The sequence below is a fragment of the Hemitrygon akajei genome, chromosome 6 (assembly GCF_048418815.1).
Source record: "Hemitrygon akajei chromosome 6, sHemAka1.3, whole genome shotgun sequence".
NCBI classification, from domain to species: domain Eukaryota; kingdom Metazoa; phylum Chordata; class Chondrichthyes; order Myliobatiformes; family Dasyatidae; genus Hemitrygon; species Hemitrygon akajei.
Window position 1 is genome coordinate 38943457 of NC_133129.1, and position 17217 is coordinate 38960673.

At 35.9% G+C, this 17217-nt stretch overlaps 1 protein-coding gene across 5 annotated transcripts in view; it reads left to right on the forward strand.

The window, feature by feature from the left end:
- LOC140728980 (uncharacterized) overlaps positions 1-17217 on the forward strand; it is a 66603-nt gene that overhangs the window by 36216 nt on the left and 13170 nt on the right. For all 5 annotated transcript variants that reach the window (XM_073048170.1, XM_073048165.1, XM_073048166.1 and 2 more), the window contains one exon: positions 4429-4545. In XM_073048170.1, coding sequence (XP_072904271.1) covers positions 4429-4545 — 117 coding nt within the window. The remainder of the gene's footprint in view (positions 1-4428; positions 4546-17217) is intronic.

Here is a 17217-nt window from a genome sequence, read left to right on the forward strand (position 1 = left end):
TTACAGGTTGTTGCTTGTCTTTTTTTTCAAGATCTTGAAATAGCCACAGTAAGCGTGACATAATTGAACTGTTTGACAATTACTTCCAAGTTCCTTTGATAATTTTAGTAGCTAAGCTTTTAAAACTGGCTTACATAAAGAAATTGAGAAAGATTGTAGAAGAGTCTGGTGTAAGTAGGTAAAATAAATGAAAATTGTATTTGTAAAGATTATTGAACAGCTAATGAAGCAGATACAATGGCAAGCTATTGAAGATGGAATTTGTCCCAGACAATTATTACCATAGATTGAATTTTATGGGAGTAAGTATGAAAGGAGGTGATCAGATGTTCATAAAATGCGATGAAGCCTTTTCTGCAAGAATCTATTGTAGTGAGCTGGCTATTTCAAATGTAGGGAACGAGGATTTAATGGAAATTGTAGTTTCCTTACTATATTCTGACAAGTTTTTTTAAAAAGCCTTTACTGGATAACTAGTTGGGTGATGACTGGAGTGTAATCCATAGCCAAGGTTGTGATTTTTTTTTTGTGGGCAGGTAACATTTTGGTGATAATAGTTGTTCTGTTTGCGTCCATCTGTCTCTCTGGTTTCCTGTGAATTTGATGAGCCAATAGTTTCCTGTGCTGAGATGATAACTGTATTTCCCTACTAGCAAGGATTAGATATATATCATATATACACGGTCAATACCTGGGATAAATTCCATTTTCAGTGACTTACTTGTTCATTTCATATAAAAACTTGTAATAAGGAAAATACTTGTACATCGCTTTGTTTCTTGATTATTGTAATGTAGACATTGACGATAGCTTTATATGAAACCAATTTATCTCTCCAATTTCAGTTGCTATTTTCAAAAATCCTGTTTACTGGAATTAAAATTTGGAATTTTAAAGGGCGTCAAAATGTAAAAAGTTTTAATTCTTATGGAAAAGCACTGTCTTCCCGTTTTTATCACTTAGCTATTCCTTAAATCAATCCAGTATCCTTTTCTTAAATGTCCTCCCTGTCCCTGTCAACCAGTGTCTGTAAACAAATGTTTTTTTTGTCTGGTTTTTTAATACTCTCCAAAATTTACTTCACAAACCTGAACTGAGGATTTGTTGATCTATAATACCAAAGTACTAATAGATATTTTCTTGTTATTTGTTCAGAGCTGGAGGTAACATTGGCACAATGTTTATTGCCTATCTTTAGTTGCATTGAGAATTGTCGCCTAGTATAAGACTGAAGTTATATAGAATATTCCATGAAGGTCTGGCAAATTTTGAACTGATGGGCTGTGACTTACCATGACAATTGTCAGAACCCACATTTCCGTTGCCTGTTTCTCAAAGGTGAAAATAACATTGAGAACAATATACATTTTGGTAGTGAGCATATCTGGAGCATAGGCACACTTCTGGTCACCACAATGACCTCTGTATGACTTCCAAGTATTTTAACTCAGTTTGTTTAACAATGTAACCCAGAGTTGTAATTACCTTTTTCTCCTCATCCCCACCCCTTTGACACTGTTTAGATGTGATGGCAAAGATGTTGAATAGTACCCATGATTTCTTTTAATTTCTCATGACAAGTTTTACTGTACTATGAGGGTTTACTAATATTTATGGTTTATCAATTCCATTAATCAAAATTGCTTACAATTAGATTTAATTAATATTTACCATTATAGCAATATAAGAAAATTATTTAATTTATACTTGTGTGAAGTCATGGGCCTTGTGGAAAGAGTTGTTTAGAAATTATAACCTGATCTGTGAAACTTGTCTCTAAGAGGAGACTGTTGGCAAGTCCACCTCTCCCTAACCATTCTGTGTGTGAGCTTGAGCGTACATGTTCCAGCAAATTTGATGGTTTATATCCTATTTCATGTGGCCCATTCCCACAAGATTAAGACTTTGCTCTGTCACAGCAGTATAGAAGCTGATGTCACAGACCAGTCACTTTAGCTTCTCAGTACGGATCCTTGCTGTTTTCAATAGGCCTCACACCCTAGTCTATTGAATTTGAAACATTCAAATGGTAGAACTTGGATAATTTACCAAGTTTGATTATTTTCACAGTGAACATTCAATAATACCAACATCAGTCACTAAAACATTGAGATAACATCAACTATGATCATTACAAAAATGTTCTTTGTTATAACAACCTTCAGAATTAATTTGTTTTAAAAAATGATGTACATATTGTATGTATCAGTTCTGTACTGGAAAACTTATTGCCACAGATCTGAATATGTTCATTAAACTCAATAATGAACCTTAATATACATACTCCTCTGAAACGTTATTCACATTCTTTTATTGACTAATGAGTTTAGTAAATTAAAGCCTGGACTGATTTCAGCCAACGCAGTATAATTTTTCCTAACAAAGCAATCCATGTCTTTAATTTTTTTGTGATTTTTGAATCTGCAGCATTTTTAGTTCCCAGATTTCTAAGGATAGATAGTGCAAGCCTTCATTCCTATTGTGAAACTTTCCACCCTGCTCTGACTAATGATCCAACAGTTTTCATGTGCATTATGAAAAGGGTAACTTGATATTTATTTAAGATTCTCAGTCCAGCTTTCCTTTAAGTAAGGGAGGGAATCTTTCACAGTCTATTTGACATTTTTTGTATGAAACTGGTCCCTTTTTAAAAATCCTAGCAGTACTTTAAGCACAGTTTACTTTGTTACAACAAAATAATTTTCTTTGCTACTCGTGTCATGATTTTTTAATTATGGTAGAAATGATAATGGTTATGGAACCCTTTATTGCTGCATTGTTGAATCTTAAATTAAGTTCCTTTGTTTACCAGCACAGCACGTTTCTTTTTCACTCTTACACCACCTAACTGCATTATGTGCTAGAAATATTCCTAATGTAGGGAATGCTGTGTAGATCCCAAGATGAACTTCCAACCTCATTTCTCCATCTTCACTTGAGCCACCTCTTCCCACATCTTTAGCACCATATGATTCAGCCCCTGCCTTACATCATTTGCTTCCAGAGTAGTCAGGTGTTCCTAATTTGACTAATTAATTGCTCTGTTGTGGCGAGTTTCCTGTTCTTCAACCAACATAGCCCTTGAGCATCTGCAGATCTGTTTATCCACCAAATCACATGCTTGCTGATTGAGATTAGGTCCCAATACAGCAATATCATGCTTTCAATATTCTTGTACTTGACTTCAAGTTCTGGCCTCACTCCTCCCTTTCTCTATGACCATTTATCTCTATACAAATTTTTAAGATATTATGTGTACTTCCAATACATCTGTTTCATGTTCCTGATTTTCACTGCTTCCTAGTTAGTATCTTTGGAGTAAGGTGCCTATGCTCCAAATTTTAAATTGATTCCTTAACCATTTTTGTCCTCCTGTCTCCCCTCTGTTTAAATGCTCTTTAAAATCTTTTGTCCATATATATCCTCGTGTGGCTTGATGTCAGATTTAATGCTTCTGTGACATGCCCTTGGGTTGTTTGATTACATTAAATCTACTTTATCAATTTGAGATATAATTGCAATTGTTGTCAAATGCTTACTGGGTTTCCACTTTGTCTCATAAAATTTTCAGGCCTTTCACTCATCAAATCCACTCCCATTTCATCAAATGGCTGTTCTGTCTGTATGTGTAGATAAAAATTAGGAGTAAGTTTTTGAGCTATTGCTGAGAGTTTGTAAGTAAAATAGGCCTCCAAACATCTACTCTGTAAATTTCACATTCAGAAATTGGTTATGGATCTCATTGTATACTGTTAGACAGTACCGTTCACTCTCTCGCCAGATGATGCTAATTTACACATGCCAGTAAAGTATCCATTCAAGGTGTGAATCTAAAATTGAGTGTCATTGTGCATACAGCAATGGAGAGGGCATGACAGCTAATCCCAAACCTGACTATCCTTATCTATTATCAAAGGGTGCATTTTCCAGTAGGTTTACTTACATCAGTTAGAAGCCAGATTTATGGCTGATAGTTCACTTTCCAATACAGAGAATAAGGGGCTGTTGTAGCACTTTGCCTCTAGTTGAAATATTAATCCATATAAAATATGAAGTGAACCAAATTAGTAGATGTTCATATCCCAAATGTTGCATCATCTCATCAGTTTCCACTAACTTGTCATGATGATGCACCAATATCACTGTATTGTTCTGAGAGGGGAGTGAAGTGTGTTGATTTCATTACAGCTGACTACTTTATGACAGGTAAAATTCTGATTACTGTACTTTGTTATCTTAATACACAATTTTTTTAAAAACCCTGGTAAATCCAGATGAAAGTACTTAACTAAGTGAAAACTTCTGGTTTACTTAACTTCAAACTGATTACAAATCTAATGATTCACATTTCTTTAATTTGCTACATGTTTTTGACCTTTATCATATTCATCTTGTCACAAAATTTTTATTCCTGGCTTAACTCTTCAGACACTCCAGAAGCAGATCTCCCTCAAGGCACAAAGATAGGCGTGATTCTAAGAGCCCTCAAGCAAAACGTTCACGATCTAAAGATAGGCGTAGATCAAGAAGTTCTTCCCAGTCAAGGTAAACTTTTAATATATTTTAAGGTTTTAGTAGTCAAAGTTCCATCTTATTCGTGGTTATTTATTGATATTATTGGGTTTAGTGCCTTAATAGAGCCTGAATATATGCTAATATTAGGCTGTTAGCCAAACAGTTTAATGAATAGGATCAGATGCTCTTTGATCCACTGGGTTCTTTCAGTTGATTCTTTTCCTCCTAACTCCAGCATTGTGTATAGGACTTTCAATAGGGTCTTTTAAGAGACTCCTGGATAGGTACATGGAGCTTGGGGAAAAAAGAGGGCTATGGGTAACGCGAGGTAATTTTTTTTTTGTTCCAACGTTCAAAGTTCATTTATTATCGAAGTGTGTATACAAGATAGAATCTTGACATTCATCTTCTAACAGGCAGCCACAAAAAAAAGCCAAGAGAACCCAATGAAAAAAAAGACCATTGAACACCCAATGTACAGAGAAAAGGAAAACAAATCATGAAACAATAAGCAGAAGTGAATAGCATTCTAAACTGAACCTTTTGTTCAGAGCAGAGCCGAGCGAACATTGTGCGGCAGCAAGCTGAACCAACCCATACCTCGCCTCAGGCCCCGACACCCTGACATTTTCATCTTTTTTTTTCTTTCTTTTTCAATCTTTTTATTAGTATTAAAAATATTATGAACAAAATACAGTTAATATATTAATAAAGGGATTACAAACATACAAATTCCCATTACACATGAAGGAATACATAAGCAATGAATACAGTATAAATAAGTTTTCCCAAAACATGAACCATATAGTGTATATATATGAACAAGGTAAATCTAGATATTTCATAATATATAATATATAAAAAAAAGAAAAAAAAATATAGATAGATAGATAGATACTTTATTCATCCCCATGGGGAAATTCAACTTTTTTTCCAATGTCCCATACACTTCCTGTAGCAAAACTAATTACATACAATACTTAACTCAGTAAAAAATATGATATGCATCTAAATCACTATCTCAAAAAGCATTAATAATAGCTTTTAAAAAGTTCTTAAGTCCTGGCGGTAGAATTGTAAAGCCAAATGGCATTGGGGAGTATTGACCTCTTCATCCTGTCTGAGGAGCATTGCATCGATAGTAACCTGTCGCTGAAACTGCTTCTCTGTCTCTGGATGGTGCTATGTAGAGGATGTTCAGAGTTATCCATAATTGACCGTAGCCTACTCAGCGCCCTTCGCTCAGCTACCAATGTTAAACTCTCCAGTACTTTGCCCACGACAGAGCCCGCCTTCCTTACCAGCTTATTAAGACGTGAGGCGTCCCTCTTCTTAATGCTTCCTCCCCAACACGCCACCACAAAGACACACACAAAGTTACTAACCTACTAATCTAATATCTAAGGAAAAAAAAGAAAGCAAAAAAAAAACTAAAGAAAAAGAGAAAAAAAAAGGGGCTGTTTATAGTATCTCACAAGAATACGTAAACATCAATGTCGTCAACTCCGATCCTCTCAACATACATACAATTAAAGCTGAAAAAAACAATAAGCTTGGCACAGGGCCATATTACATCATATGAAAATATTGAATAAATGGTCTCCATATCTTTTCAAATTTAATAGAAGTATCAAATACAGCACTTCTAATTTTTTCTAAATTTAGACATAACATAGTTTGAGAAAGCCAATGAAATACCGTGGGAGGATTAATTTCCTTCCAATTCAACAAAATAGATCTTCTAGCCATCAAAGTGAGAAAAGCAATCATTCGACAGGTGGAAGGAGATAAATGGAGTGAGTCCATCATCGGTAAACCAAAAATTGCGGTAATAGGATGGGGTTGTAAATCGATGTTCAGTACCGCAGAGATAATATCAAAAATATCTTTCCAATATTTTTTCAAAAGCGGACATGACCAAAACATATGAGTTAAAGACGCGATTTCTAATTGACATCTGTCACAAATAGGGTTTATATAAGAATAAAAATGAGCTAATTTATCCTTGGACATATGGGCCCTATGTACAACCTTAAATTGTATTAATGAATGTTTGGCACATATAGATGATGTATTAACTAATTGAAGAATTCTATCCCAATTCTCAATAGGAATAATAAGATTGAGCTCTCTTTCCCAATCATTTTTGGTCTTATCAAAGGGCACTGAACGTATCTTCATAATTATATTATAAAGTTTTGATATAAGCCCTTTTTGAAAAGGGTTTAATTCAAACAAACTCTCCAAAATATCTGAAGACACAAAATTTGGAAACGTAGGAAGTACTGTACTTAAAAAATGCCTAACCTGTAAGTATCTAAAAAAATGAAATCTAGGCAAATTATATTTATTAGATAATTGCTCAAAAGACATAAAACAATTGTCCAAAAATAAGTCGGAAAATCTTAATAAACCCTTAGTTTTCCAAGCCGAAAAAGCTTGATCTATAATTGAGGGGTGGAAAAAACAATTAGCTACAATAGGACTATTTAAAACGAATTAAGTCAACCCGAAAAATTTCCGAAATTGAAACCATATACGTAAGGTATATTTAACTATCGGGTTGTCAATTCATTTCGGCAATTTAGAAAGAGCAAAAGGGAGAGATGTTCCTAAAATAGAACCCAGAGCATAACCTGATACCGATTTAGTTTCCAAACTCACCCAATGAGGGCCAAAAGGACCATCCCATTCTTTCAACCAACATAACAAATATCTAATATTAACTGCCCAATAATAAAATCTGAAATTGGGTAATGCCAACCCACCTTCCTTCTTTGTCTTCTGTAAGTATGTTTTACCTAACCTGGGATTTTTATTCTGTCATATATATGAGGAAATTTTTGAATCAACATTAGTAAAAAAGGATTTCGGAATAAAAATTGGTACCGCTTGAAAAATATATAAAAATTTAGGTAAAATAACCATCTTAATAGCATTAATCCTACCTATCAGAGATAAAGATAATGGTGACCACTTAGTAAACAAGCCTTTAATCTGATCAATTAAGGGTAGAAAATTAAACCCAAATAATTCTTTATGGTTTTTTGTGATTTTAATCCCTAAGTAAGTAAAAGAATCATTAACTAATTTAAAAGGTAAAATACCATAGCTTGGGACCTGTCTATTCAAAGGAAACAATTCACTCTTATTAAGATTTAACTTATACCCAGAAAACTCGCTAAATTGAGCCAACAATGATAAGACTGCTGGAATAGATTTCTCAGGGTTAGAGATGAATAATAATAAATCATCTGCGTACAAAGATACCTTATGAATATCTGTTCCACGATTAATACCCAAAATATCCTGTGATTCTCTGATGGCAATTGCCAAAGGTTCTAAAGCGATGTTAAATAGTAATGGACTAAGAGGACAACCTTGTCTAGTGCCCCGAAATAAACGAAAAAATGGAGATCTTTGATTATTAGTAAACACCGAGGCGACTGGAGTTTGATAAATCAGTTTAATCCAAGAAATAAAGGTCGGACTGAAATTAAACTTCTCCAGCACATAAAATAAGTAAGGCCATTCAACTCTATCAAATGCTTTCTCCGCATCTAATGAAATAACACATTCTGAAGTGTTATGTGAAGGAGTATAAACAATATTCAGTAATCTCCTAACATTGAAAAAAGAATAGCGATTTTTAATAAAACCGGTTTGGTCTTCCGAAATAATTTGGGGTAATACCTTCTCCAACCTGGAAGCCAGTAACTTGGAAAAGATCTTAGGATCCACATTCAATAAAGATATTGGTCTATAAGATGCACAGTCAGTAGGGTCTTTATCTTTCTTCAGTATTAAGGAAATGGAAGCTCTATAAAAAGATTGAGGCAAATTCCCCAATCTAATTGCTTCTTCAAAAACCTTGCATAGCCAAGGAGAGAGAGTAGCAGAAAAACATTTAAAAAATTCTACTGTATACCCATCTGGACCTGGTGCTTTCCCAGAATTCATTGAGGAAATAACCCCTTTAATTTCCGCATCCGTGAACGGAGTATCTAATACTGAAAGATCATCGGATGATAATTTTGGAAAATTCAATTTCCCAAGAAAATCACACATGGTATTATGATCCTGAGGGAATTCAGATTGATACAGGGAGGTATAAAAGTCTTGAAAAGACTTATTTATCTCATCATGGTTAACTGTCAAATCCCCATTCTGCTGACGAACCTTAGTGATTTGACGTTTAACCCAAACATTCTTCAGCTGACTAGCTAACAGTTTTCCCGATTTATCACTATGTATATAGAAATCAGATCTGGTTTTCATTAATTGATTTTCAATAGGAGATGTAAGTAATAAACTATGTTCCATTTGGAGTTCAACCCTCTGTTTGTAAAGCTCCCTACTAGGAGTAGTCGAATATTTCTTGTCAATCTCTTTAATTTTATCAACCAATAAAAGAGTTTCCTTCTTAATGCGTTTTCTCAGACCAACAGAGTAAGAGATAATCTGTCCACGTATATACGCTTTAAAGGTGTCCCAAAGTATTCCGCAAGAAATATCTTCCGTGGAATTAGTTGAAAAGAAGAAATCGATCTGCTCCTTCATAAATTTAATAAAGTCCGGCTCTTGCAATAAGGTAGAGTCAAATCGCCATTGTCTAGCACTTAAAGCTGTATCCGTAAAATTAATAGAAAGTTTTAATGGAGCATGGTCAGAAATAGCTATAATATCATAATTACAACCAATTACCGATGGAATAAAACAGGAGTCAATAAAAAAATAATCAATTCTCAAATAGGATTGATAAACATGTGAGAAAAAGGAAAACTCCTTATCATTAGGATGACGAAATCTCCAGATATCAAAAACTCCATTATCAGTCAAAAAGGAGTTAATATAAGTGGCCGACTTATTGGGTAAAGTCTGAATAGATGTAGATTTGTCCATCAAAGGATTTAGACAACAATTAAAGTCACTACCCATTATTAACTTATATTCATTTAAATTAGGTAAAGAAGTAAATAAGGACTTTAAAATGTCAGGACAATCCACATTTGGAGCATAAACATTAACCATAGCAACCTTTTTATTACAAAGTAAACCCGTAATTAACAAAAATCTACCATTCGGATCCGAAAGGATATCATGTTGAACAAATGCAATAGAGGAGTCAATAAAAATTGAAACTCCCTTAACTTTGGCATTCGAATTCGAATGATACTGTTGACCCCGCCAAGACCTAAAAAAGTGATATTTGTCCTCCTTCCTCACATGAGTTTCTTGTACAAAAATGATATGAGCATTAAGTCTTTGGAATACTTTGAAAATCTTCTTTCGTTTAATCGGATGGTTTAAACCATTAGTATTCCAAGACACAAAGTTAATGGTTTGAGCCATGGTTCTAAAGTCATCCCTTTGGTATAGAAAGGGTTAACCATATTATAAACTCATGCACCCGGAAGAGGAACAAAAATAACGAGCGGACCCAGAAGTGACGACATCGTAGACATATTTGTAGTTCAAGAACAGCCCGAGTGAAAAAACTAAAACAAATAGATAAAAGAAAAATAAAAAAGGAAAACAGACCAACCCCCACCCCCACATGAAAAAGAAAAAAAGCCAAAATATGGCTAAAAAAAGGAAAAAATTAGACTAAATCTACCCCCATATCAGCGGCAGACCACTCCGTATTTAAAGGATATATGAAAAAAAACCACCCCAACTTTAAGAATTATAATCGCAATACTAAAATCTGCGCTTCTTAATATGCCTAGTTGTAAAAAAAAGAGTATAATCACTAAAAGTTTATAAATCGGGTTATAACCCAAACAAATCAAGAAGTATTTAAACTATGATAAGCGATGCATTATAGGAAGAAGACGAAAAAAAAAACAATAACGCCATCTTAAACAAAACCAAGAATATTTTGCAAAAAACTACCATCTTGATAATAAAAAAAAAATCCCATCGAAAGATTAAAAATATACCTTCAAGGGAACAAAAATAGTAGTCAAAAATATAGTATAGTGGTTAAAGTGTATGAGACAGAGCGATTAATATAACGAAAGCACACTTTAACTTAAATATGAAGTATAGGATAACCCTACACCAATAGCCAGAGACTAACCCTGGTTTAAGGAATCGAAAACCATCTTTCACGATCAGAATCACTCATTTATTAGAGAGTAGTGTCTATATCAGTAGGGAAGTTCTCCTCCAAATACTTTTTCGCTTCAAAAGTAGAAAGGAAAACCTGGCGCGGAGCGTTCGGCGGGGAGATCCTGAGCTTCGCCGGGTATAAGAGCGCAAGTTTTAGATTTTTCTCATAACATTCAGACATCAGAGGTTTAAAAAGAAGCCTTTTCTTCATAATTTCAGAACTAAAATCTTCCACCAAACGGAAATAGTAATTTTGAAATTTAATCATCCCAGCCCTCCGAGCCTCACGAATGAGTTGTTCTTTGTCGTGTGCATAGTGAAACCGGACAATTACCACCGGGGGTTTGGCTGAAGCACTCGATGAACGACTCCAAATTCTATGTGCTCGGTCAAGTAGCGGGGGGTTCTCTGGAAAGACCGACGGAAACGCATCTTTTAAAAATTGAGCAAAATATTTCGAAGGATCGCCTTTTTCTATGCCATCTGGGAGACCAAGTATGCGTAGGTTCTGTCTTCTGGACCAATTCTCCAAATCGACACTCTTGGCTTTAAGTGTTTCCACCAGTTTAATGGTCGAAATTAAATCCTGTTGCAATTTTTCAATTGTCAAATCTCGTTTCCGAGCTTCTTCTTGCAGAGACGCGATAAGAACTTGTTGCTGGTTAATTACTGAATCCGTCTTAACCATATAATCTTGAAAAGCCTTTATATCTTGTTTAAAAGCTTGATGTTGTTCATCAAATTTTCTATCCAAAACCTCCATAAGCAGTTCATAAGTTAACTCAGTGCGTTGCGGTTGAGCTTGCTTCTTTCCATTACCGTTCGGGTTACGCCCCGGTTCTCGTCCTTTGGATCTAAGAGCCATTTCTGTTTGCATATCTTCAAGAATTCACAATAAAATCTTAACGATAAGCCCGAGAAAGTAGCAAGAATCTTTTGGTGTAGGTAACAATAAGTTGAATAAGGGTGATCAAAGGTTAAAACAAGTAAAGGTTATGGAGCGGATCTGAAACAGTACTCACTCCATGAGCGTCTCCCGCTGACCTCCGCGAGGTAATTTCTAAATTAAATACATGTTCAGCACAGCATTGTGGGCCAACGGGCCTGTATTGTGCTGTAGGTTTTCTATGTTTCAGAATTTTCAAAAGCCTTTCAAAAACTCTAATCTTACTTTTACTTGAAATCCCATGATCTATTTTATGAGTCACTTCTTCAAAAGTTTTATTTTATAAATCCATATTTTCTATGTTGAATCCTTTTATTCTTATCAAGCTGTTCATTGCATCCTTCTTTACAGATTGCAGTATTTTCTCAGTCAGTGTTAGCCTAACTGGGAATTAATAATGGAAAACAAGCAAACAGCAGATTATTCAGTCAAATATTTAACATCAGTGTTACAGTCATTGAGCACTTCCACACAGAAGTGGGAGCTTTGGCCCATCTAGTCCTTTTGATCCTTGGAGGACACTAGAATCATCCAAGGTAATTGCTGGGTTTGTTTCAAATAGGAGGAAGAAATCAAATCTCAAGGGTCAGTACTGGAAAAACTAACAAGTTTAAAGACAGACAGGTCACAAGCACCCAGTGGTCTGCATCCAAGGGTCATAAAGGAAGTGGTTACAAAGACAGTGGAACATTTTTCAAAACTTACTGAGTTCCAGCAGGTTACCAGCAGACTTCTACAGGAAGAGAGGGTAAACAAGTAAATGTCTGCTATTAGACTGATGCCGGAGCACTTGATCAAGAAAGAAGTAGTCATTTAGAAAAGCATATTGCAGTCAAATCAAGTCAACGTGGTTTTGTGGGAGGGAAATCATGTTTAACAAATTTGCCAGAAGTCTTCAAAGAACCAATGAGCTGTCAACAGAGCATGTAGTATATTTGAATTAACAGAAGACATTTGATGAGGTGCCACATAAAAGGCTGGTGCACAAATTAAGAGCTCTTGGTATTGGGACTGGAGTTTAAAAATAAAGAATCGCGATACCTGCACAGCTTAATAATGGCAATCGAGTTCATTATTCTGGTGGGCTTCCGCTTTTGTAATATGGCATCATCGTGTAATGAGGAAACCAGCACAGTCCCCTTGTCAGTTTGTCATGTAACTTTCTTGAGCCATTATTACACTTTCTCTACTACAAAGTAGAAACTCTTTGTTTCTTAAGTATAGAGCTACTGCACACTGGAATAGAACAAATATATTAAATCTACACTTAAAAAGCTCTTCAAAAATAGTCATTGAAAAATGTACAATTAAAATCCTTGCACTGAAATAACATGCTGATGATGCTAGCATACTGTAAATTTAGTATATAAAGTTCTGGTTTTTATGCATTGTGATTTAATGTTGGTTGGCTCTATAATGCCTCTTCAGGGCCTGCTTTGCTGTTGACATTTATAATCAGCACCCTGAAGACTGATTCTAGCAGCAACAGGTATTGCACGTTCACATTTGTAACATGACTAACTTGCAATCTACAAGGTATTACTGAAGAAGGCATATGGAATTAAAAATAGAAGCTGTTACGTACCCCGTAACTGGGTCACTTACCAGCAAAGATAGAGAGGTCCGTTGAAGTCTGATGGTACTATTTTTAAAAGTCTTTATTTATAAAGGGGCACAAAAATAAGATTAATACAAACATTCAGATAATATACGTCGTCAATACTCAATCTAAAAGCGCGGGTATAGTAATAATCATCAATAAGAAATAGCTCTATCGTTTGTCAAGGGGATAATATATTGTCCGATGGAAATATAAAAGTCACTCAGTTCCTGCAGGCTTCAGCCTTTGGGGACCGCTGGGTTTTCACTTGTTGGAGAGAGAGAGATTTGTGAGAAAAGAAACTTGCCTGGGTCTTTTGATGAGGCCAATCCGTTGAGTCGGGGGAGTTGGTTTCCCGTTGTTAGTTCAAGAAAATCGTTTCTGTGGTACCCGCCACCGGCTCCCAGGCAAGGGAACCGAACGCACGTGGCTTCCTTCAAATGGCTTCTTGCTATTACGGGATCGCTAGCGTTTCTTATCTTGACTCGCAGGGTAGTAGATGTCAATCAGGTTGGGGGTGAGGCAATCTCTCTCTCAACCAGCCCACTTTGCCCGAGGGCTTGCACGTAGCCTAGTCCCCAATCCACAAATGTGTCTCCAAGAGACAATGGCCAATGTCACGTTATTTTGCATCGCCGGGGAACGAGGCATCCGGCACGTCTCTCTCCCATTTCCTGGGTCCACTGACCCACCCCACTAGTGCTCTTGCGATTCTCACAAAGGAGGGGGCTGCGGGCATAACAAAGCAAGCAGGAAGTCAAGCAGCAAAAAATGTTTGACATTTTACCTTGTTTGATTTACACTGGAATGATAGATATTATTGTACTTCAGATTGCATTGTTTTTTAATTCCAGCAGGTGGTGTTTGATGGTAAATTTTTCTAACATAGTGGCAGACCTTTCCTACATTTATATACAATTTGATGCTTAGAGAAACTGAGCAGTGAGATTGGTAATTACTAATCAAAAGTGACCATTGTTTAGGTTGAAAAACTTGATTAAGTAAGACCACTTAATTACCAAGTTCAAAGTAAATTTATTATCCAAGTACATATACGTCACCATCTACAACCCTAAGATTTATTTTCTTGCAAACGTACTCAATAAATCCAATAACTATAATAGAAGCAATGAAAGACTGCACCAACAGGGCGGACAACTAGTGTGCAGAAGATAATTAACTGCAAGTACAAAAAGGAAAGAAAAATAAATAAATAAATACATACATACATACGCAGACAAACAAACAGTCAAACAATAATTATAGAGAACATGAGACGAAGAGTCCCTGGAAGTGAGTCCAGTAAATGTTTTGGACATTTCATCGATGGGGCAAGTGAAGTTCAGTAAAGCTACCCTCTTTGGTTCAAGGGCCCAATGATTAAGTCTCTTGAACCATTTCCTTTTAATTTAAGTTAAACATTTAATTTCTGAATTTTTTATTCTTTTCTAACTTTTTGAATGTTGAGTGCCTTATTTTCTTTTGCAGTATGTGAATCAATTGCACTTTTGTCAAGGGAATTTTCTCAGAGCACTCAAGTCTTTATTTTCTGTCTATTAATGTATTTCCTTTCTTTTTAAGATATTGATCATTGTTTCAGTGATCCTGCAATCATCACTTAATAGTAAATAGTGGCACACTATTCTATAATGGCAGAGTCATTTATAACATAATTTTCACCCACATTTGTATTTCCTGCAGTGTTTGTTGGATAGTGATCAGGAACAAGAATACCTACAAATTTCTGTTTAATCCCTTACCTTACTCTAAGATTCTGTTGCCCTTAGTGCTGTCCCAACTGAAATCAGCACAGATGAAGTGCCTTCTCAGCTTGTATATCTTCATTATTCATTAGATTAACTCACACAAACATTTTGGAAACCTTTGATCTTGTCAAGATTGCAAAATTAAGTGGATTGAAAAGGGCTTTGAGCCCTGATATCCTACCCACAGTGACCTTTTATCATATAAATATGAAATTCAGTTTATTTTCAAATGATTCAAAAATTACTTTATAATAAACCAAGAAGATCATGAAGATAAATATACATGCACACACATCATCTGAGCCTTAAAGAAATACTTTAGAAATGCAGCAGGCTCAAATTGACCCTCCCTAGACTAGAAATATGGAAGTGGCAGAAAAATGTTAGTCCCATTTCGGAAGGAACTTCTGTAATTTCCTAACAGAATCAGGCAAGTTCCATTGATTTATTTTTAAACTATTTTGAAGGATTGCAAAGAATCCATGTTCATCACACTGGAAACAGTGAGATTTTTCATGCAATAAATACTTCTCTGTACAGCATTGTAACTGAACTTTGCTGAACTATACCTCGCAAAAGTTTCTCTAGACTGAAACTAATACTGGCATGAACACTAAATCAATTCTTGTCTATTCCTGCATTTTTCAAATTCATCCCAAAAACATTTGACACTTCTTTCTCAGATTCAGCACAATTTGAAAATAATTGCAATTTTTTATTTACCTCCACGATGGTAGAACAGCAATGGCTAGAGATTCTGGGAGATATTAGGAAAGCACAGGATAGATGCAACGAACAAGTATTCTAAAAGGGGGACGATGCAACATAAAAGCAAAAGAGAGGCCATATAATAGAAGAAAAATTAGTGGGAAGGTAAAGGATTTAAAAACCAACAGAAGGCAACTAAGAAGGATGTAAGAAAGGAAAAGATGAAATATAAAGGTAATAATATCAAAGAGGATAGCAAAAGTTTTTTTTTCAGATATATATCAAGCGGCATGAGTAGATATAGTACCACTGGAAAATGACACTGGACAGGAAGTAATGGGGGACAAGGAAATGGCAGATGAACTAAGTAAGTATTTTGCATCAGTCTTCACTGTGGAAGACACCAGTATGCAGGATATTCAAGAGTGTCAGGGCAGAACTGAGTGCAGTTGCAATTACTAGGGAGAATGTGCTTGGGAAGCTGAAAGATCTGAGCCAGATTGACTGCACCCCAGGGTTCTGAAAGAGGTGGCTGGGGAGATGGTGGAGGCGTTTGTGATGATCTTTCAAGAATTACTAGATGCTGGCATAGTTCCAGAGGACTGGAAACTTGCAAATGTCACTCCACTCTTCAAGAAAGGAGGGAGGCAGGAGAAAGGAAATTATAGGCCTGTTAGACTAACCTCAGTGGTTGGGAAGGTGTTAGAATCAGTAGTTAAGGATGAGGTCTCAGGGGTCATGGAGGCACATGATAAAAATAGGCCAAAGTCAGCATGGTTTCTTTAAGAGAACGTATGCCTGACAAATCTGTTGGAATTCTTTGAGGAAAATATAAGCAGGATAGACAAAGTAGGATCGGTGAATGTTATGTAGTTGGATTTTCAGAAGGCCTTTGACAAGGTGCCGCACATGAGGCTGCTTAACAAGATAGGAGTCCATGGTATTACAAGAAAGGCACTAACATGGATAGAAGATTAGCTGACTGGCAGGAGACAAAGAGGGGGAATAAAGGGAGCCTTTTCTGGTTGGTTGCCAGTGATCGGTGGTGTTCTGCAGGGGTCAGTGTTAGGACAGCCTTTTCCATTTTATGTCATTGATTTGAATGACAGAACTGATGGCTTTGTGGCCAAGTTTGTAGACGATACAAAGATAGATAGAAGGGCAGGTAGAGTTGAGGAAGCAGGGAGGTTGCAGAAGGACAGATTAGGAGAAGGGGAAAATACACTGTTGGGAAGTGTATGGTCATGCACTTTGGTAGAAGGAACAAAAGCATGCGTTATTAACTAAACGGGCATAAAATTCAAAAATCTGAAGTGCAAAGAGACTTTGGAGTCCTTGAGCAGGATTCTTTAAAGGCTAACTTGCAGGTTGGGTTGGTGATGAGGAAGGCAAATGCAATGTTAGCATTGATTTTTGAGAGGACTAGAGTATAAAAGCAAGGATGTAATGTTGAGGCTTTATAAAGAACAGGTGAGGCCTCACTTGAAGGATTGTTAGTAGTTTTAGACCCCTTATTTAAGAAAAGATGTGTTGACATTGGAGAGGGTTCAGAGGAGGTTCATGAGAAT